Consider the following 23,845-nt stretch of genomic DNA (forward strand, 5'->3'; position numbering starts at 1 on the left):
GTTTTGGAAGAAAAGTTTTGGAGAGAAGATGAGGATCCCTTTTTTTTTTCTTGGCTTCTCTAGGAGAAATCTACTACTTAACTGTCACTGTTGCTTATTTTTATAAAATTCCAACATGTAAAAACAAACTTTGATTGTAGGAGACAGAGAGTTGTAGTACAGTGGAAGTTTGCCCACATGCCAGAGGCCATGACTGACACTCATATTTATATATACATTATCTTGACAGCTTGTATTTCTGAGAAGACCTCATTTACTGAGTCAAACAAGCTAACCTCAGGATTTAAATATTTAAATGAACCCTGTGTCCCTAAAGTCTATTGCAATTTATGTTATTTAATATAATGATGATAGGAGAACTGGTTGATCCTGAAGGGGAAAGTAACTTTTGATTTTATGCCAGTCTTAAAGACAATAATCTATTTGCACATAACTAAATATAATTTTATCACTTGGATATTTGGTTTGCTTTGAAACTAGGTTATTCAACTTGGCTACTCTTATGTCCCACCTTAAGGAATATATCACATAGCTTTATTAGCTGCAGAAAGTTATCTTCTTGGAGACGACATACAGCTTCAAAAGTTCCTTTGAGAATTTTCACTATGAGGTCCTTCCTTTTCCTTTATCATTTTCTGGACTTCGATAGAGATCTTCTCTTACTAAGGATTTATATATAATACCCTTTTGCTACTCAGTAGAAAGAATAGTTATTCAATGACTGTCAGTAAGAGGATATATAAGTTTAAATTACTAAAGTCATGGGAATATTTAGAGTTTTTAACTAGAAAATGATAGCATTCCACTTTTAGAGATCATTACAAAGTTTGTAATCCTTTTTTTTCCTTGAGGCATATTGAAAACATGAATTTAAAACTTTGCTTTATATTGAAAACAACTATTCAAATTTATTTCTTTAGATTTCCTTTATTATACTTTCAAATACACAATAAAATGTATTAATTTTTAATAATGAATCCTGCATAAATGAAGGTTAATAAGTTCCAAAGCATTAATAACTGAGAAACAAAAAAACTATAGGGAAAATATACATCAGTGTTTTTATTTTAAGTGTGTTCAAATAGTGAATTGACTTGATCATGTTGGAAGCAGTGTATCAAAATCCATTTCATTCTTCATAAAAGTAGGCAGATTTCTCATGGCAGTAATATTATAATACAATAATGTCAGTAGCTTGGAATTTAACAGAAATCATTTTTTTCACTACATATTATTCTATTTTTAGCTCATTTGAAATCATATCATTCTCATTAATCCTTAAAGGAACTTTTTTTTTTATATGTGTTCTTTGAGCAGTAAATTAGGTGGTCATTCGGGGAGAGTTTTCTTTTTCTTACTATGCCAGAGTCATCCTTGGACAAACAAAGTTTGAGAATCGTTATTGACTTATTATATGAAATTGCAGAGGAGGTCTCAAATAAAAGATATCATCAAACAAAGTGAGAAAAAATGACTGCTCATGAGGAAGGAGTGCCCTCCAGTGCCAACACAGAATGAGGGCAGACCCCAGCACATTAGCTTCCTTTTTCCCTTAACCATGGGCAGACGTAAATATTTTGAGTACTGCATAGATGAAGAGTGGACAAATTCACAATGATGAGATTACAGATTCATTTAGTTATTTTAGTGTTGTCATATAAACATTTAGTCAATTTTGACAGACAATAAAATATCTTTAGTAAGAAATTAATTTAAATTAGTTTAAATGTTAAGGAAAATGAGCTAGATTAGCTAGTACTGATTGCCTTTTCCATTTATGTACTTGGTCTTTTTTAACTTTTATTTTGATTGACTCTGAAAGAAGTCTTGAATAAGGTATTTAGAAAATTTGAGGAATTTAACTTACTAATAGTTTGGGTTTCTTGGGAATTGGATGAAATAATTTGCTACCTAGATAATAAGAGAAAAAAGGACATAATGGAGAGAAAACCAGTTTTGGATTAAGGTAGAACTGGAAACAGGTTTTTCTCTGACACACTCTGCCTTTGTGCCCTTGGATGGCACAAATTTCCATGTCCCTAACAAATCTCTAAGACCATAAGATACAGAGTGATTGCTGATTAAATTGCTGGAGAAAATTTACTTATCAAGAGCTCTCCAAACTAATGAAACCATAGATTTGGACTGAAATTGTCCTCACATGCAAATTCTCATGCAAATTCTCATTCATTCTCTCTCTCTCTCTCTCTCTCTCTCTCTCTCTTTATATATATATATATATTATATATATACATATATATGTATGTATACATATATACATATATATAGATATAAATAGATAGATAGATAGATATAGATATAGATACAGATATAGATATAGATATAGATAGATATATAGATAGATATAGCCACATATATAGCACTAGCTAAATTGCTATTGCTCTGCAGCCACCCTGTCTGACAATTACAGCTATTCCTTGTCCTTAACTCTCCACAACCTGGAATCATTATATCAGTTTCTATTTCCTCATTAGAAAAGTAGGTTTCCAGGATTTCAGTTCTATTGCACTTTCGATTCCTGAGGAGTAATACTATTAGGGGATCTAATATAAGAAGGTCCAACCCAGCAAGGAGAGGGGAGAGAAAGTTAAAAAGAAAAAAAAGATACTCCCAGTAGAATCATGAATCAAATAGTTTTATTCCCACACACAGAAAGGAATTTTGAGCAATAAAGAATCATAATAAAAAAGGGTTCCTCTCAGATAAGAGAATAATACTCAGCCTTGTTGGAACATTTGCCAATACTTTTTTGCTATTAAGGAGCTGTTTAGTTATTCTACATGTTATCTTCATTTGGCCAATCCACCCTAAATGTAATTATTTTCCCCCATTCTCTCTTCTAAAACTATAAATGATCCAGCAAACTCTTTGAAAGAACTATTCCTAGCACTTCTATACAGTCAACAATTCTCTTCTGCTTCCAGATGGAGCATCGACTCTACTACTATGTGTATATGGGGGGGGGGGGGGAGAATCAGTCAAAATAATAGAATTCTTTGAAAATTCCAAATGATTGTTGTATGAAAGGTCAATATTTTCCTTCTATGTACAACCAACAGTGATTTTCCCCCCATGGTAGCTAGACAAAAAAAAAACAAAAAAAACCAAAGTGAAGTTTTCTTTTAAATGCTAGGGTGCAGGGTATGCAAGTGTGTGTGTTTGTGTGTGTGTGTGCGTGTGTGTGTTTGTGTGTGTGTGTGTGTTTGTGTGTGTGTTCCACCCAGGTTAAAGCCTGAATGCACCAGTAGTTTCAAGATTCCAAAAGCAAATGACAGAACATAAAAGCTGCTCCTCTGCTCCTCCACTGAAGGGGAAAGAAAATTGTTATCAACCACAATTCATTTTGTGAGCGAAGGAGTTCCTATTCTCTCTAGTTCTTTGTTATATGGGAAGAATCACCTTTGATTTTCAGAAGATTAGGAAAATGATACAGAAATAGAAATGATCAATTAGTGCTGTTGAGATTATATGAAAATAATTAGAAAGGATAAATGATCAATATCCTCAAACAAAAAAATTCCCTACATTTCACTAAATGTATGATTTTGTGTTAACTACAACTACAGTCAAGATTAACCCATACACAGAATTTCTTGGAGATAAGAGAGAGTCTTTAGGTCTACAATTTCAGTTGATTTTTCACCCTCTACATTGACAGTGTAGAGGATTGCAGTCTCATATTAGCAATTGGGGCAATGACATCTTATCAGATGACTAGAAGGGAATTGTAGCATTGGTAAAATGGATCATTTCCCCTGGCTGGATAGATTTACCTTTATATACAAAACAAATCCTATATCTGATGTGGGTCAGGGATATTGAATTTCCCAACTTTAGGGCAATGATGGCAGGTATAGGGTTAAAATGTTCATTTGCTCCATCTCCATTCAAAACCTCTTTAAAAAAAGAGGATGCAGGAATATTTTAATTCCCTAAACTGAGATGTTATAAAAGAGTCTTTTGGGAAGCATGAACTTAAAAGTTTTAAAATTGGGTAAATATCCATTTTTTTTCATAATTTTTCAAGGATTCCATAGTATATGTATATTTTTCAATCCTAGATTTTGACTGAATCTTCAACTTTCTTCAGGCAACTAGGTGGGCCAGTGGATAGAGTAGTGGACCTGAAGTCAAAAAACTCATCTTTGTGAGTTCAAAACTCTGTGTGATCCTAGGAAAATCACTAAACTTTGTTTACCTCATTTTTCTCATCTATAAAATAAGCTGGAGAAGGAAATGGCAAACTACTCCAGTATCTTTGCCAAGAAAACCCCAAATGTGGTCAGAAGGAGAACTAAAAATGACTAACTGAACAACACCTTCAACTTGACTCAGTTACAGAGTCTTGAGAGGATTCAAATTCAATAAGAAACTGAACTAGGGACCACATTCAGGAAATTTCCTTTCCTGTAAAAACTATTTCCACTGGCATTTGCCTCTCAGAGAAATGCAAATTGGTTCTAGATCTTCAGATCCTTCTCATGTAATTAAAGGATCAGAGTAATGGAAAGGTCACAAAAAATATTCATTTAGAGAGCTAGAAAGGATTTTGAAGATCATCTGGTTCAACTTCTTTGTTTTATGGGAAATAAAACTGAAGGCAAGGGAAATGAAGTAACTGACTCAATGTCACAGTACTAGTAAGTGGCAGAAGCAGGATTTGAACCAAGGTTCAATCCAATAGTTATTTATTGGTGTGCTCTCTATACAAGAGCCTGCATTAGGTTCCGAGGCAGTTCCAGAGATGAATGAAACTTTGGTTGTTTCAAGAAAAGCACACAAGAGAAGGGTGACGTGGTTAAAAAAAAGAAAGAAAATAGATTGTTATAATAAAAATGAATGCATTCTAGAGCTCCAAAGAATTAAGAAACTTATTCCAATATTGACTTGGAAAAATAGGTAAAACTCCATGAAGGAAGAGGCCTATGAACTGAATCTCTAAGGAAATAACAATAATGTACAATAGCTAAAGAAATTGGCATTCTTATTCCACACAGTGACTACCTTTTGGTAAAAATATAAAGATCTGTGAATATTTATTTCATAGTAAAAATAATTTATTTCCCACAAGGGTAATTATAGCCTGACATGTTTCTCCACTGTGATCTTTGTTTCTTATTACAACAAATTCCTTTGAATAGAGAGTTTGGGTTAGGTCATTGATATGAATAGGTGGAAGAATTTGTGCAATTTCATGATATCAAGATGGTGTTAATTTCTTATAGATATTTAGTAGATTGATACATGAATCAAAATAAATAGACTTTTGGAGCTCTGTGTAATTTGTTTTACACATTTGCTACAGAGCAATAAATCTCTGTCAATCACAGCTTAGTTTCCAGTCTAGTGAACACTGAATTGCTCTTTTAAAATGGATATACTATCTTTTATTTCCTTTAAACGATGTCACCTTTCTTACAAATGCCAGTTTTATCTAAAAACTCACTTTAAAAAAAACAAAAAAAAATTCCCAGTTCTCTCTTGTATTTGAGCAGGTGTGTGTGAACTGAATATTAATCTTGGACATTTAATTTTGAATGTGGAGTTTTATTGAACCCTAAGCTCTATTGTGGGGGAGGTATTGATGAAGAAATTTCCAAAAGTCATTAGGGATTTTCTTTTTTCTGACTCCAGAAGTACGGACATGTGAATCAAGTTATGTGCCAAAGCCAGCTTATGAACGGGCTCTATGTTTCCAATGATTTGCAAATACCTCCTTCACTCCTTTAAAAAAGAAATAGTTTCCTTATTTACTCTGAGCATTTTGTTTAAAGTAATTCTCTAATTAAATGATCCTCAAGTAAGCAAAGCATGCTCAGATTGAATATTTTTTCCTTATTTTTAAAATAAAATCAAGTCTAATGTATTTGAGCTTGGATCATTTAAGAACAAAGTGTATATTTTGAATTGTGTTACATAAACAGAATGTACCATTTAACTGTGTCTTCTCTTATAAGATAAAATTTATCCTTTTCCCAGAAATTATTTAAAAATATGAATGCAAAGTCTTTATATAGTGCTAAAATTTGGAAGATATAAAAAGGAAATCAGTACATGTAGTATTTTTAAAGTTTTATTAATATGTTTGATTTTTAGATCATTAAAATTTTTTCATACATCCATCTTCCCAGCCCTCCCAGAGAACTGTTCCATTCGAGAAATAGTATTTTATAAAGGAGAAAAAAGTCAACACAGTTGATTGATACATTGAAAAATTCTGAAAATTAGTGCAATGTGTAACATGTGGGTATGTTTGGTATGTCTTCTCATTTAAATCCGGCTTGATCTGTAAAATCTTGTCACTTTTATTTTTGATTTCTCGGTGTATAGTTATTCTTTCCATTCACTTTGTTGTATCCATTATGTATAATATTTTATTGTTACTGCTTATTCTTACTTCTGCATCAATTCATATGGATTTATCCATTTCTGAATTTACCAAGGACATCATTTCTTTTTTTGTTAAGGACATGATTTCTTATAGCACATTAATATTCCATTACATTCATGAACCATAACTAATGGTCATTCCAAATTTGTTGGGGAGCTACTTTGTTCCCAATTCTTTTTTTTTTTTTTTTAGGTTTTTGCAAGGCAAATGGGGTTAAGTGGCTTGCCCAAGGCCACACAGATAGGCTCCCAATTCTTAGCAAAGAGAAAAATTGCTGCTAAAAATATTTTGGAGCTTATGGAGATTTCTTAATTTTAAATGTTTTTGGGAGGAATTTAAGCCAAATAAAGGATTCTTTGTTCTAAAAAATGAACATTTTAGTCACTTTATTTGCATAATTCTTAATGATTTCCAAAATAGTTGCATCATCAACAATGTATTAGTATGCTTAGGCTGCAACACTGGCAGTTAATTTTTTTTTATCATTCTACTATTTTTTCAGAGTGTGGTGTGTGAAACCTCAGTATTCTTTTGGCTTGCCTTCCTTTTATTAGCAATTTGGAGCATTCTTCATTTGATTGTATATTAATTACTGACTATTAACTGATAGATAATAAGATTGTCTTTATATTCTTTGCTCAGAATTCTATTGATTTTAAAAAAATGTTTGAGGACCATTTTTAAGGTCCAAAAAATTAGGACACACCACGTGACAGTAGTTTTTTTTTTTTGTAATTATCTATTAAGGCTTATAAGTGAGGAACAAAAAGTAATAATTTTGTAAATATATGATGGAGATGGTCTCACTAGACAGCAGTGTTCCTGTGTTCTGCAAAGAGATCTAAGGGATTTTTTAGGCTTTAAACTCAACAGGAGCCAACAAGTATAATCATGGTAGTCAAAGATGGTTAGGTATCTTAGACTTCATAGAATATGATATCTACTAGAAATAATTCACTGTAATCAGTCCTGTTCACCTTCATCTTGCATATTTTGTTCAGTTCTGGTCATCACCAATCAAGAACATCATTGACCATTTAGAGACTCTTCAAGTGAGTTCATCTAGGATGCTGAATGACCCTTACTTTATTTTATGGGAGTATATAAAAGATAGCAAGATTACATAACAAGATATCTGGGGTTTTTTCTAAATTAAAGGTAATAGTCCTTGGTCTTTGTTCAAACTCCACAATTCTTTCTCTGGATACAGATGTATTCTCCATTGCAGACAGCCCCAAATTGTCCCTGATCATTGTATCTGATGGAATGAGCAAGTCCATCAAGGTTGATCATCCACCCCCATGTTGCTGTTAGGGTGTACAGTGTTTTTCTGGTTCTGCTCATCTTGCTCAGCATCAGTTCATGCAAATTGCCCCAGGCTTCCCTGAATTCCCATCCCTCCTGGTTTCTAATAGAACAATAGTGTTCCATGGTATACATATACCACAGTTTGTTAAGCCACTCCCCAATTGAAGCACATTTACTTGATTTCCAATTCTTTGCCACTACAAACAGGGCTGCTATGAATATTTTTGTACAAGTGATGTTTTTTACCCTTTTTCATCATCTCTTCAGGGTACAGATCCAGTAGTGGTATTGTTAGATTTTGATCAGGGTATGCACATTTTTGTTGCCTTTTGGGTGTAATTCCAAATTGTTCTCCAGAAAGGCTGGATGAGTTCACAGCATCACCAACTATGTTTTAGTGTCCTAGATTTCCCACATTCCTCCCAACATTGATCTTTGTCATTTCTGGTCATATTGGTGGGTCTGAGAGGTGTGACATGGTACCTCAGCGGTGCTTTAATTTGCATTTCTCTAATAATTAATGATTTAGAGCAATTTTTTCATATGACTATGGATTACTTTGATCTCCTCATCTGTAAATTGCCTTTGCATATCCTTTGACCATTTGTCAATTGGAGAATGGCTTGTTTTTTTTTAAATTTGACTCAGTTCTCTGTATATTTTAGAAATGAGTCCTTTGTCAGAAATACTAGTTGTAAAGACTGTTTCCCAGTTTACTACATTTCTTTTAAGCCCTTCTTTTAAAAAATATTTTGTTTCCCCCAATTATGTGAAAAGATTATTATTTTTTTTAGATTTTTTTCAAGGCAATGGGTTTAAGTGGCTTGCCCAAGGCCACACGGCTAGGTAATTATTAAGTGTCTGAGGTTGGATTTGAACCCAGGTATTCCTGACTCCAAGGCCGCTGCTCTATTCACTGCGCCACCTAGCCACCCTTGAAAAGATTATTTTAACAATTAATTTTAAAAAATATTGATTTCCAAATTTTATCTTTTCCTTCATTACCTCTCCCCTCCTAAGACCATTTGTGCTATTATATTTTATATTATATGTGCTATTATGTAAAATGCTTCCATATTAGTTATATTTTGAAAGAAGAAAAAAGCACGTTGTAAAAAAACAAAAAAATTAAAAAAATTAAATGAAAAAAGAGTATGCTTTGATCTGTAGCCAGATCATCAGTTCTTTCCTCTGGCTATGGATAGCATTTTTCATCATGAATCTTACAGAGTTACCTTGGATCATTGTATTGCTGAGAAAAGCTAAATCAATCAAAGTTGATATCATACAATATTGCTATTACTGTGTCCAGTATGCTCTTGGTTCTGTCTGCTCACTTTGCATCAGTTCATGCAAGTTCTTCAAGGTTCTTCTGAAATCAGTCTACTCATTATTTTTTTTTTTGGAAGGCAATGGGGTTAAGTGGCTTGCCTAAGGCCACATGGCTAGGTAATTATTAAGTGTCTGAGGTTGGATTTGAACCCAGGTACTCCTGACACCAGGGCTGGTGCTTTATCCACTGCACCACCTAGCCACCCCTGCTCATTATTTCTTATAGCACAAAAAAATTCCATTATTATCATATACCACAACTTGGTTGGCCATTCCCCAATTAATGAATATCCTATTTTTTTGTCACTACAAAAAAGAGCTGCTATAAATATTTTTGTACGTGTGGGTCCTTTTCCTTTTTAAAAAAATTTTTTTTTTGTGATACAGACCTAGTAGTGGTATTGCTGAATCAAAGAGCATGCACAGTGTGATTGCCCTTTGGACATAGTTCTAAATTGCTCTCAAGAATGGTTAAATTATTTCACAAGTCCACTCATAGTACACTACTGTTTTAATTTTTCCACATAAAACCATATTTAGATATGTATATGTGTGTGTTTGTGTGTGTGTGTGTGTGTGTGTGTGTGTGTGTGTGTGTGTGTTATAAAGGCTATTTAGGATGTCTTTCATCCTTATCAAGAGGAGTGCTAACTTTTTCTCCTTTGGCACAACACCAAACTCTCTTTTTCCCAACTTTCCTATTATTGTCAAGGGAACCACCATTTGCTCAGTTATTCAGGTTTGCAGTCTTAGAGTCATATATAACTCCTCACTCACCTCATATATCTAATTTTGTCATTTCTATCTTTACAACATCTCATATACATTCCCTTTATTCTACATAGTTTAAGCCCTCATCACCTCTTGCCTAGAATACTAAAATTTTGTTTGTCCTTCATTTTCTTTTTAAAAAAAAATTTTTTAAACTCATAAGCTAAGGACTCTTACTAAATTTCCAAGAGGCAGAACCCACAGAGGAACCCAGGGAGGCAGTTCTCCTACTCAAGGTAACCTGGAAAAGAGCAGAAAGGCTCCCCGGGGTCAGAGGGGCAGCCTGCCGGAAGGGTGGCCTGCCAGAGGGAAAGAACTTCAGCTTCCCGGAGGCAGCCCCAGGGCACTGGGAGCCACAGCTCACAGCAGCTGGGGAGTCTCCTGAGCTACACCCCCGGGGAGCACTGGGCACAAATTGGGATGGCGGGGGACCTCTGCCAGAGTGAGCACATGAAGTCCAGCCCTCAAGGCTGGATTTGGACCCGGGTGCTCCTGACTCAAGGGCCAATGCTCTGTCTGCCACCCAGCCACCCCTACTATTATTACTATTTTATTTTATTTTGGGTCTTTTTTTTCTTTTTTTGGTTTTTGCAGGGCAGTGGGGTTGGGGTTGCTTGCATGTCACATGGCTGGGTGATTGTTGGGTGTATGGGGCCAGATATGGGCTCGGGTGCTCCTGGCTCTAGGGCTGGGGCTCTGTCCATTGCACCACCTGGCCATACCTACAATTATTACTATTATTTTTTTTATTTTAATTTTTTCTCTCCCCTTTATCGCTCAAGCGAGTCTATATTTTGTGGGGGGAGGGGGTATTCTGTTTACTCTTAAACAAGAATATTTCATTAATGTATAAAAAAACATTGTTTGTACAAAAAGAGAATAAATAAGTATTAAAATAAAAAAAATAAAGTGAAGAAGTGGAAAGTTTCCGAGAAATAAAGAAATAAGAATAAAAAAATTTTTTTTAATTATTTAAGGCAATTGGGTTAAGTCACTTGCCCAAGATTACTACACTACTTTTCCTGCTTTTCTTTAACTTTACTCCCCCTCCCTATACCATATGATCCAGATAACTGACTCACCTACTCTTCTTCTAACACAAAATACTCCATCTCTTTTTCTTTGCCTTCACATTAACTGCCTTCCTTTTTCCTGCCCTCCCTCCTATCAATGATTTGCCCACTCCCCTCTATGTCTTATGTCCTTAGTTTCCTTCAAAATTCAGCTCAAATTCTCCTTCTGTAGAAGATCTTTCCTTGTTCCCCCAGCTATAATGCCTTCCCCTTTCAGATAATCTACCATCTACTCTCTACATATCTTATATTTACTTAGCTATTTGTATGCTGTTTCTTCCAAATGAATATAGGCACCTTGAATGGTTATCTTTTTTGTATCCCCAGTGCTTAGCATAGTGTTTATTAAGTGCTTATAATTAATTATTATAACTAAAGCCCATAAATTATGTATTATGAAATGAAGGTAACCTTGAGGTTTTTTTAATTGTCAGTTAACAAAAATCTATTTTCTCTTCTTCTCTCCCCTCCCAAAGAAAAATAAAACTTTGAAACTAATATGCATAGTCAAGCAAACTAATTTCCACAATGGCTAAAAATCATGTCTCAATCTGTATCCCAAATCCATCATCTTTCTGTCAGGAGGTGAGTAATTTGCTTCATCATAGGCCCTTTGAAATTGTGGTTAGTAACTGATTTCACCAGAGTTCTTAAATTTTTTAAAAGTTGAATATCTTTACAATATTATTATTGTACAAATTGTTCTCCTGATTCTTTTTCTTTTTCTTTTTTTTTTTTTAGTTTTTGCAAGGCAGGGTCACACATTTATTATAAGTGTCTGAAGTTGGATTTGAATTCAGGTCCTCCTTACTCCAGGGTCACACATTTATTATAAGTGTCTGAAGTTGGATTTGAATTCAGGTCCTCCTGACTCCGGGGTCCATATGCTGCACTGTGCCACCTAGCTGCCCCTGGTCTCTTGATTCTGCTCCCTTCATTTTGTACCAGTTCAAATAAATCTTCCCAGATTTCTCTGAAACCATTCCCTTCATCTTTTCTTATAAGCACAATAGTATTGTGTTCATATACTCTAACATGTCCATTCCCTAATTGATGAGCATTCCCTTATTTTTACATTTCTTTGCCACCACAAAAAAAAAGCTACTATAAACATTTTTATATTTATGGGGGTGACCTTGAGTTCTCAAAATCAATGTTTGTGGATGGTGCACAATCCCTGGTCAAGTCCTAACAAGCTGAAAAGTACCTAGGAGTTTGAAGGGAGTCTCATTTTCTCACTTTCTAGATAGAAAAACTGAGACCACAAGAAGTAGGTGATTTACCAAAGATCTCAGAGCTACTAAAGGTCTAAATTATCCTATTCTGAATCCAGTGCTCTTTAAAGCACACAAATATTTGCATTGGTAGTGGAATCTTCTTCACCTAAGAGTTCCTAATCACAATGAAATAATAGGGCCAGCCTCTATCTCTATTGTTGAGATTTGTAGAAAGTAGATCTGGGGATTCAAAGTTTCTAAACATATCAGAGTCAATATTTACATAGTTTCCTTCACTGGAAACATTTGTGTTTGTTGTCCTTTAATTATTGTAATGGCCCATGGTTCAATGAAAGTTTTCTTTGTAGCCTTTACACTTATATCCTTTAGGATACAACTTTGAAGTTTGTTATTTAATATTTTAAAATTCTACATAAAACTGATATTTTAAATATGAAGGAAGTATATAGACGTTATTTATAGACATTTCACAAAGTGGAATAAGTATATATTAAAACAAGGTTCAGTTTCTAAATAAACTTAATTTACCTAGTTTTAATGAATGAATGTTTAATTTTCCTAACAGGAAATCACAATCTGCTTAGATTATTACAATATGGCACATGTGGGTGGTTCACACTGGAGAGAACATATCTTGACAATTATAATAGAAAAACTTTTATAAAGTCCATTTTTCCTCAATTTAAATATAATTTTCTTTCAAGTTTTTTAGAATGTTATTTTTCCATTTCCTTCTAACATGTTCTTTGTTCTGTAAATTTCTGTAACACATTTAGTTGTAGGTCACATTGTGCCAGGCTATCAATGCTCCAGCTAAAAAAATCTTGGTAGTGGAGGATGAAAGCTACATTATCAGACCCAGTATTGCAAAAATCCTTTTTAGAGTGTCATCGGGAATTAAAACCAAACCACTCCCACCCTCCTTTAAACAAAATGGGGGAAGAGGAGAAGGAAAAATTTTAAAAATCATACAATTAAAATCATAATGCACCATTGGGTATGGCAAGGACTCAGTTTATAGAGAAGACCAAAGACAGTAATATTTTTCTAATTTTAAACAGGATATTTTTAATGTCAAAACTACAGATAAAATTGTAAGTCACTACACGACATGTTGTAAAGACATAATAAATGTTTATTGAATTAATGAATAAAGAAATGCCATTGACACTCAAGAAATTAGACTATACATCTCATAATTTTAAGTTAGTTAAAATTCATTGTTACCTCTCTAGGAGTCCCAGGTATATTGTAGGAATTGCATTCATTATTATTATTGCTTTTATTTTATTATTAGCAGTTCTCTTTGCAGTGACAAAGAAATGGAAATTGAAGGGATGTCCATCAGTGGGGGAATGGCTGAACAAGTTGCAGTATATGGTTATGATGGAATACTACTCTTATAATAAATGATGAGCTCACTGATTTTAGAAAAACATGGAAAGACTTGCACAATATAATGAAGAGCAGAACCAAAAGAGCATTGTATGCAGTACAGTAACAGCAATATTGTTTAAGAACAACTTTGAGTGACTAAGTTATTTTTTTCCTAGATAGAGCACTGGCCCTGGAGTCAGGAGGACCTGAGTTCAAATGTGGCCTCAGATACTTAATAATTGCCTAGCTGTGTGACCTTGGGCAAGTCATTTAACCCCATTGCTTTAAATAAATAAAAAAAAATTTAAATAAATAAATACTCAAATTAACTATAGAGGACATATGAAGAAAGAACTGATAAATAGATGTATGTATAGAATAATTTTACATAAATACATTTATGTATGTATATATGTATATATACCTATTTATTTATAATGGTAGCCATCTCTAGAATGGGGGGGAAGAAGGAAGGTACAAAATAATTTTTTTATATATGAAAGGAATAGTAACTTGTATATAGTAGAGTTACAGTTTCATATACATTTATCTTTTTTATTGTATTATGGAAATTCTTGTTTTGTTACATAAATTAAATATAATAATTTATAATTATCTAAATCATTAATAAATAAATACACATTAAAACAACTCTGTGGGACATCTATTAGACTGGCTAACATGCAGAAAAGGCAAATGATAACTGCTGGAGGGGATATGAAAAAAATGACACCGATATACTGTTGGTGAAATTTTGCACTTTCCAACCATTCTGGAGAACAATTTAGAACTATGCCCAACAGGTTATAAAACTATGGATACCCTTTGAACCAATAATACTAGGTAGACTATATTCCAAAGATATTACAAAAAAACCATCTATACACAAAAAGATTCTTAACAGCTCTTTCTCTAGTGGCAAAGAATTGAAAATTGAGGGGATGCCCATCAATTGGGAAATAGCTGAACAAGTCATGGTATTTGATCGTGATTGAATACAATTGTGCTGTAAGAAATGACAAGGGAGGGGTGGCTAGGTGGCGCAGTAGATAGAGCACTGGCCCTGGAGTCAGGAGTACTTGAGTTCAAATCCGACCTCAGACACTTAATTACCTAGCTGTTTGGTCCTGGGCAAGCCACTTAGCCCCATTTGCCTTACAAAAAACAAAAAAATGACAAGGGGGATGACTTCAGAAAAACTTGGGAAGACTTACATGAAATTATGCAAAGTAAAATATACAACATTGTGTGCAAGAGCATTATTGTAAGGATGATTAAATGTGAAAGACTTAGCAACTCTCATCAATAAAATGACCTAAGACAATTCCAAAGGATTCATGTTGAAAAATGTTATTTGCTTCCAAAGAAAGATCTGTGAACTCTTAAGTGAAGATTGATGTATATTTTTTTCACTTTACTTTTTCTTGCTTCTTTTTTTTGCAACATGGCTAATATGAAAATATACTTTGTATGACTCACATGTGTAAAGGGTATCATATTGCTTGCCTTCTCACTAAGTAGGGGAAGAGCTATAGGGAGGGAGAGAATTCAGAATTGTAAATTTTTAAAAATAAATGCTAAAATTCAACAAATCAATTTTAATTTTATTTTATCTTATTTTTAATTTACATACAAAAATAGTTTTCAACACTCAACTTTTTGTAAGCTGTTTTCTACCTCCCTCTCTTCATTCCTCCCCTCCCCTTGATAGTGTGTAATCTGAATAAATAATTTAATTTTTTAAAATTGCATTTATAAGATGAGGAAGGGCCTAGTAATGGGCAGCATTCATTGATTATTTCTTTTAGTAGTGTAGCTTATTCTTTTTTCTAACTCACTCATAGTATTCTTCAGAGAATTTTTGTGTCCTTAGTCCTAAAGTCAATTAATTGAAAGATATAGGGAAGAGAATAAGCATTTATTCCTCACCTATTATGTATCAGGCTACTTAAATATTCTTGCTTGATCCTCACAATAACCCTGTGAAATAGATGCTATTATCTCCATTTTACAGTTGAGGACACTGACACATATAGCCGTTCAATGACTTGCTGAGGGTCACACATGTAATAATTGTCACAGTCTAGATTTCAATTCAGGACTTCCTGACTCTAGACCTATTGTTCTGTCTACTTGGAGACCAGGAGAAATTTGAGATAACACCATTATCATCTTTGCCCTGGAATCTGTACTAAATTTAGGTTTAAATGATCAATCCATGAGCCACACAGATGGACATATATATATATATATATATATGTGAAGTAATAAGTCAGAAGGAAAAATGTGTTAGAACACTTAGAGGGTGTGATGACTATTCTTCTCTATTATCCCCAAGAATAGACTATCCTTGTAGAGTGTGCCAAAAACTCAGGGCCATCTCCACAGTGCAAAGTCATTTGTGGAGACTTTTGATGAGGCATTCTCTTTATAGCAAATCAAAAATATTGCTTTTTCTTCTCTTTTTTTTAATGATTTAAAAATATACATTTAGATCACTCTTGTAATAGTCAGGACTCACTGAGACAGATCAAGTCCCTCGGGTTCAAAATCAAAAAAAAGGGAAACCATTTTAGTTCATTTCAGCAGCATCAAGGAAAGGGCTGTGATCCTGCTGAAGCCCAAGGCAGCTTCCCTCGACTGGATCTGGATCTCCTCCAGAGGAGCCACAGCCCCTTGTGTTCTGGCCCTTTTGTCCTCAGATGACCAGGAAATTCCTTCAAAGTGGAAACCTTCAGTTTTTTCCTGTGCCAATTAAACCTCAAGGACAGTTGCAATACCTTTTAAGGGAAAAAAAACCTAGCTTTTCATGATAGAGAGCAAAACTAGTCTAGAGATCCAGGCTGTTGTGGTGTGAACCCAAATTTCATCATGAGAATATCTACTTTTCCCAATACCATTTGAGATCAAAGATGTAAGATTAGAAGGGACTATATGAGGACATCCCCTCATTTTACAGATTGAGAAACTGAGGTCCAGGGAAGTTAAGTGATTTTCCCAAGTTCATACAGAGAGTAATCAGTAGAGATGGGATTTGAACCCCAGTCCTCTAACTTAAGAATCAACTAGTGATCGCATTCTCTATTATTTTAAGCAAAGGTTTATCAAATGTTAGCCTCTTTAGGGGTTTCTGATCTATCCCATTTATTTGTTTATTTTCCAAATACTAATTTTTATAATTATTGCTTTAGAGTACTTTACTTTTTTCTTCTTAATCTTCTTGCCCTTCTGCTTCTCTCGATTTTTTTTATTCCAAACTTAAAATCCAAATAAAACAAGCATCTCTATTATACAAAGTAGAAAAGAAATTTATTCATGAAATTGAGAAAATTTACTATTTAAAGTAAATTTACTATTTAAAGTAAAACTTACTTTTCCTTTTACATATATAAATAACCTTTTGCTTTCAAAGCTATTCTGCTTGTTTGTGCTTTCCTTCTGACCTTCTTCCATTCTCTTCTATACTCCTATTTTCTATAAATTATAAAGACTTTATTTTATTCCATGAAATATACTGCTGGTATTTTTATCTGTAATATGTTAAATCTTTAAACTCGTTTGAAAAGTAAAGGCATTTTTCTATATTGACTTGGCTTAACCTTGGATAAGTATTGCCTGCTATTGTTTCATTCTTGTCTGATTTCTGTCAAAATAATTTTGATGTCTATTATGTTTTGAAAAGTACATGCTGAAATTTTGTATATATTTGTCATAATTATAAATGATATTTATCCATTTTCCTCAGTTCTATATGGGTCTATAGATTATTCAGATTTTTCTTACATTAAAAAAAATTCCAACATTAAAAATATTATTAACTTTTTAAAAAGAAAAACAAAGCCATGAAAAAAATTACTAAAATCAAGAATTATTCTTTACATGTCCTTTGAAATCCTCAAGTTGCATAAGAACATTGCCTAAAAGCACTAATAAAAATGTCAGAAACAAGGAAACCAAAAAAATTCTAAGATTTTTATATAGAGCTATATAGATTCAGGCTTTCTGAATCCAACACCATTGCCTAAAAAAAGTTAAGAATCTAAAGGAAGGCCTTTGGCATATTGTCTGAGTCCTCTCTAGAGATTGGAGGAGGAACCATAAACAAAAGACATAGGGTGACATGGTAGACAGAGAACCCAACTTCAAGTCCTTGTGACCATAGGTAAGATCCTGCACCTACTGTATCCAAGGCAACTCTCTAAACCTATAAAGTATAGTTATACACATGCATCCCATCAGAAGAAAAAGGATGAATGCATTGTAATCAATGCAATGGAAAGAGCACCTGCCTCAATAAGGATTTGCTTATTTTTACTATGTGCTAACCATGATAATAAGCATTGGGGAAAGGCGAAAGAGTCTGTTTTTAAGGAGCTCACATTCTCAAAGAGGAGACCCCCATGTTAAAAAAAATTGTACAAGACCTTAAAATTTTAGGGTTAAAATAAAATGACAGAAAATAGAGGTTAGACTTGAAGTTTATTCTCTAAGATTTTTCCAAGAAAGCTATAGGTGGAGGTCATCTATCCAAGATGACCATCCCAACAAAAGGAGAAAGAGGGAGGGAGGGAGTATTTATCCACAAACAAAGGTTAAGGGAAATCTTTAAGTTCTTTAGGAATCTGTCAGGTAGAATATGAAGATGAATTATTATCTCTTCCTGGATTTAAAGTAGAATGAGGTCAGAACAAATTTTCCAACTTCCTAATCACTTGTCTTCAGGAGTTTGTAATTAACATATGGAGAGATAACATTCCATTCTTACATCAGAAAGAAATCAGACTTTTTACCAGGAATATAGCTTTGAAATTCTTTTTTTTTTTTTTTTTTAGATTTTTCGAGGCAATGGGTTTAAGCGGCTTGCCCAAGGCCACACAGCTAGGCAATTATTAATTGTCTGAGGTCGGATTTGAACCCAGGTACTCCTGACTCCAAGGCCGCTGCTCTATTCACTGAGCCACCTAGCCGCCCCATTCACTGTGCCACCTAGCCGCCCCATTCACTGTGCCACCTAGCCGCCCCATTCACTGTGCCACCTAGCCGCCCCAGCTTTGAAATTCTTAATAAATTTTCTCAATCCTGTACTGTGGAAATGGAAAGTTGTTGTTTGTCCTTCCTTCTCTAAGAGTATCATAATGTCAGGAAGATGATGTCATGACATTCAAGTGAATTGGATTTAAGTGAGGAAGGGCTTTGCAAAGTTACCAGCTTCACTGCAGTCATTTGGGTCCAGTGGCAAGATAATAAATTGGTACAACTGCTGCAATGGTATGCAATGAGAGACCTTGACCTTTTTAAGCTAAATGCTTTCCCAGATCACAGTTCAATTTAAGCAATACCCATTCAGTGATTAAGGCAGGATAAGAAATGAGACAAAGAATGGCCTCTTTCACCTCGTCAAAAAAAAAATCAATCTGGAAGGGGAAAACTCTCTGGTTTCTGACCAAAACAGAAATAATTGCTATTTATACTCACTCTGAGCTAACAGGGCCAAAAACAATGAAGGAAGACCCTAGAAGTGGAGAGGTGGGAAAAGCTTTCTGCATAAGGTGGAATTGGAGCTTCTAGAAGGAAACCAGGGAAACCCAGAGGCAGAGGAAAAGCACTTCAAGCATAGGAGATGTTAATATTATGAACAACAACAACAATAATAATAATGATATTTATATAGATCCTGCTCTGTTGCCAGGCACTTTGCAAATATTATCTCATTTGATCCTCTAACAACCCTGGAAGGGAGGTGTGATAATTATCCCTACTTTACAGGTGAGGAAATTGAGGCAACTGGGCTAAGTGACCTGGATGTACAATTCAGGTCTTACATATATTAGGCCCAGCACTTTATTCATCATGCCATCTAGCTGCTCCATGTCCAATGAAAAGGCAAGAGACCATAAAACTCCATGTCCTATGGAAGCATATGGCAGGAAAATCAGTGGTCCTGGATCTTTTTCTAAAACATGGCTCTCTGAACCCTCAAACTTAGGAAAACTCTAAACACAGCCTCTAAGGCTGGTGCTGCCTAAGAAACCTCCTATCCCAAATTCAGAGAAGCCTGGAGGGATTTGCACGAACTGTTGCTGAGTGAGATGAGCAGAACCAGAAAAACACTGTATACCCTAACAGCAACATGGGGGCGATGATCAACCTTGAAGGACTCATTCATTCCATCAGTGCAACAATTGGGAACAATTTTGGGCTGTCTGCAAAGGAGAGTGCCATCTCTATCCAGATAAGGAGCTATGGAGTTTGAACAAAGTTCAAGGACTATTCCCTTTAATTTAGAAAAACACAGATAGCTTATTGTCTGACTTCTTGTCTCTTCTTTAAGGATATGATTTCTCTCTCATCACACGCAATTTGGATCAAGGTACAACACGGAAAACAAAGTAAAGACTGACAGCGCTTTCTGTAGGGGGGTGGGAAGCAAAATGGGGGGAGGAATTGTAAAACTCAAATAATATCTTTAATAAAAATAAATTTAAAAAAAGAAAAAAGAAACTTCCCATCCCAAGGTGACCATGACAGTAACATTAGTCATAACCAAAATATTTAAACAAATGTGTATGTTGTATCTTGTTCAGTCATTTCAGTCATGTCTGATTCTTCATGATCCCATTTGAGTTTTCTTTTTTTTTAAAGTTTTTGCAAGGCAATGGGGTCAAGAGGCTTGCCCAAGGCCATATAGCTAGGTAATTATTAAGTTTCTGAGGTAGGATTTGAACTCAGGTACTCCTGACTCCAGGGCCGGTGCTCTATCCACTGCACCACCTAGCTGCCCCCCATTTGAGTTTTCTTAACAAAGATTATTGGAGTGGTCTGCCATTTCCTTCTTCAGATCATTTTACAGATGAGGAAACTGAGGCAAATAGGGTTAAGTGACTTGCTCAGGATCGCACAGCTAGTAAATGTCTGAGTTCAGATTTGATTCCAAGGCTGGCATTCTAGCTACTGTGTTACCTACCTAAACTTAAAGGTTATACACATATATGTATGTATGTATGTATATTTATTGATGCTCTCATTTGTATGTAATTAGTATTTATATAATTAATGATCTTATAATTAATAAGTTAACATGTATTTAAATATAAGTAAATGTGATTACTAACAGGAAATAGATTAGTGGGTCCTCAGGAACTACAGTTTTAGTGGTACAGCCACTCACAAGGGTGACCCCTAGAATCTAATCATTCTGCTGTGAAGTCTGAGTTGGAGGGGAGTGAGCCTACAGAAGGTGTCTCATAAGCATGATGTCTACTACATATGCACAAAATCCATGTTGGCATAGCTGGAAAGTCCTTTGAACTGAGTATTTGCAAGAGCATGTTGAATCCTCATATTTTCAGTCCCAGTACTGCATTTACGGTTATAATGTGGGATGAGTACCCAACTGGGTTAGAAGACCCCAGTTAGGATCAAGGCCTCACTCTGACCTTGGCTTTGACCACTCTGAGCTTCAGTTTCCCTAGCAATCCTTCAACCAGTAAACATTTATTAAATGCCTACGATGTTTCCCAGACCATAAATTAGGAGTCTCAGGACTTGTACTGCCTACCCAAAGAACTGCTGTTAAAGGAAAGCACTCTATAAATGTGAGTTAGCATGAATAAGTGATTCTTCAACCATTCCCTCTCCTTTCATTAGGTTGTTTTTCTTGCTTAGATTGGTATCCTTAGCAGAGACCTTGTAATGTTCTGAACAAGTCCAAGGATGCTATGAGCACTCACCAAATATTTATTATTAAGGTTAGGCACAGAGGACAGAGTGTTCTAGAGCCCTGGCCATATCATGGTGTTTGAGGTCCCCATTTTGCCAGATAGAAAGTGTGTAAAGAATCAGGTTTGGAGGCCCATTTGGGCCCCATGACTGAGCAGACTAAAGCAGATCCCGGTTAGCCTGACCTGTCATCCTGGGCTAAGGCCTATCATATACAAATGAGAACACCAATAAAGATACATAGGCCTGAGAGTCTAGACTACTTGATCGGCAGATCATCAATTTAGACTGGGATGAGTCTCTCAGGGATCCCTTTAGCACTAACCAGCACTCAATCAACAAGGTCATCAAGGCCAGACCTCTTATTTTACAGGTGAGGAATATGAAGTTTAGAGAGATATATGACTTCCCCAGGGCTCCCCCAGGCGATGAGCATCTTATATAGGTTCTCTTTGCCCTTTCAATGGATGCCAACTGTCTTGTTATAACCCTGTGTGAACATCTCTTGTGTTTCAGAAGAAGTCCATGAGGCAGATAAAAACAAGGGAAGAGAAAAACAAGGTAACCAGCCGGAGCATTGGCCTGGACACAGCTACTTCTCACCCTGCAGAAAGAAGACCCCCACCGGAGGAATGTCATCTTTCTCAAGACCCTTGGACCAGAGAAGGCATGCTGGCACCCTACAGCAGCTTCTCGGGGGTCAGCAGCAGTGACAGTGTTCTGAGGGAATTAGATGATGGCCAATATGATCAGGAGGACGGGGTGACACAGGTCACTTGTATGTGAGCCGGGAGATACCTGAATTCAAAGAACCATAAATAATCATGGAGATTTCATTCAAGACTGAATCACGTACCTTACTTCCCTTTGATGCAATGCTCTGTGTTTCTCTGTACTCACGCTTCTCCTTTATGATGGTTTTGGCTACTGCTTCTAAATTCTGAAGAACTATTATTAGTAAATTCATTAATTAGAATTGTGTTTATACTCGGGTCAACTAAGAACATCTGCTCAAAGTGAGATGTAATTAGTTTATTAAGAAATAATATCCTTCCATTTTAATCTTTGTTTGAATTTCATCCTTCGACATTTTTAGTCAACTGCTGTTCCAGAATAATAGTCCTTTGGAAAAGTACTCATCACTGCCCCCCTCTCCCCACAAAAAGTCCTAGAAATTGTTTCAAAATTAAAGAATTTCCTAGAAGTTATTTTCTTATATGTAGAAATTCATCAGTTTATCTTTAGTTACAGTATATATATATATATACATGTACTTTATAGCAACCCCCTACTCAAATAATTTCTGTAAAACAATATTTCTTTGCATGCATCTTTGCTTCTAAAAGAATGCCATATTATTAAATGATTTCATTTATCTGAGGTACTGCTTCTCCAGAAATCCAGAAAATAACCATAGCAGAGTGATATTCATTTAACAGTAATCCAAAAACAATCCATGGTTTCAAAATCAGGGGAGGGGGAGGGAATTTAGGGATGAGTGTAATTTTTCTCTTTTCAAAACATTGGAGAATAAAAAACTAAGCAACAAATGATAAGTGAAACCTTTGTCTTTAGAATGTAATAACTTTCTCCTTTGCTTCTCTTTATCTAAATCAAGAAATGTTTGAAACTTAAAGTTCTCAGGCCTGGAAGTTCTACTACAAAAGTTGATTGTATTGATAAAATACTTTGACTTGTCATTTCAAACCGCTGATTTTTCTTGCCTCCAGTAATATAAGTGGTTGTATTTGCCATTGTTCAAACTCAACCCTGGACTCATGAAGATTAAACTTATGAAAAAGAATCTTTATACACTTATGGCAGGAGAAAGAGTGAGAGTTGGGAGTCAGAATTCAAGGTATTACAGAACCTGCAAGAGAATTCCAACTTAGTCTTACCTTTGTGGATTTCTGATTGCTGTATTTTGTAATATGAAAATATTACATGCATATTGAGTATCATGGAGCAGCTAAGTGACACAGTGGATAGAGCACTGGCCCTGGAGTCAGGAGGACCTGAGTTTAAATGTGACCTCAGACACTTGATACTTACTAGCTGTGTGACCCTGGGTAAGTCACTTAACCCTGATTGCCTGGCATCCAGCACCATCCCCCATTGTCCCTGATTCATATCTGGCCACTGGACCCATATGGCTCTAGAGGAAAAAGTGAGGCTGGTGACTTAGCACACTCACTCAAATACAATTCACTTATTTGTCATGGCATCACTTCCCTGTCATGGTCTTTTTTGAGAATGAAGGATAAACATCATCATCATATTGTTTACTTCTCAAAGTGAGAAGAGTCAGAAAAGAGGGAGACAATCTGAAAGTTAAAATGTTTTTAAATGAATGTTTAAAAAATTTACACATAATTGGGAAATATTCAACAAAATAAATATGAATGTATTTGAAAACAAAAACAGAGGCCTAGAACAGCAGTAGGAAATTGTGTGAATGTTCACCGCTAGTCTGGTGTTTCTGGCTTCAGAACACTACCTAGATCTTTCTTGTCACATTGTCAGCAAAGAAGAAAACATTGCCTCCCATTTAAAAGTTGTTTCTTTACCCTCCTGTCCTTCACTGGTTGAGTTTTTTGTCAGTCAGCATCAGACTG

General features: G+C 35.1%; 2 protein-coding genes and 1 pseudogene across 15 annotated transcripts in view; 2 read left to right on the plus strand and 1 right to left on the minus strand.

Moving 5' to 3' along the window:
* The window catches only part of NAALADL2 (N-acetylated alpha-linked acidic dipeptidase like 2), a 1,546,126-nt gene that overhangs the window by 1,111,148 nt on the left and 411,133 nt on the right, over positions 1 to 23,845 (plus strand). The gene's annotated exons all lie outside the window — the stretch shown is intronic.
* Positions 9,656 to 9,726, minus strand: LOC141492421 (U6atac minor spliceosomal RNA; annotated as a pseudogene).
* Positions 10,874 to 22,519, plus strand: LOC141491613 (raftlin-2-like). Its single transcript, XM_074192525.1, has 2 exons — positions 10,874 to 11,481; positions 21,747 to 22,519. The coding sequence occupies exons 1-2, from the start codon at positions 11,425 to 11,427 to the stop codon at positions 22,014 to 22,016; spliced, it is 327 nt and encodes a 108-aa protein (XP_074048626.1). The 5' UTR covers positions 10,874 to 11,424; the 3' UTR covers positions 22,017 to 22,519.

Source organism: Macrotis lagotis, chromosome 6 (assembly GCF_037893015.1).
Source record: "Macrotis lagotis isolate mMagLag1 chromosome 6, bilby.v1.9.chrom.fasta, whole genome shotgun sequence".
In the NCBI taxonomy this organism is placed as follows: Eukaryota; Metazoa; Chordata; class Mammalia; order Peramelemorphia; family Peramelidae; genus Macrotis; species Macrotis lagotis.

Coding starts and splice junctions, on each gene's coding strand:
- LOC141491613 (XM_074192525.1), top strand. CDS start 11,425: ATGGCTAAAAATCATGTCTCAATCTGTATCCCAAATCCATCATCTTTC. Junction 11,482..21,746: donor CATCATCTTTCTGTCAGGAG/GTGAGTAATTTG, acceptor CTTGTGTTTCAG/AAGAAGTCCATGAGGCAGAT.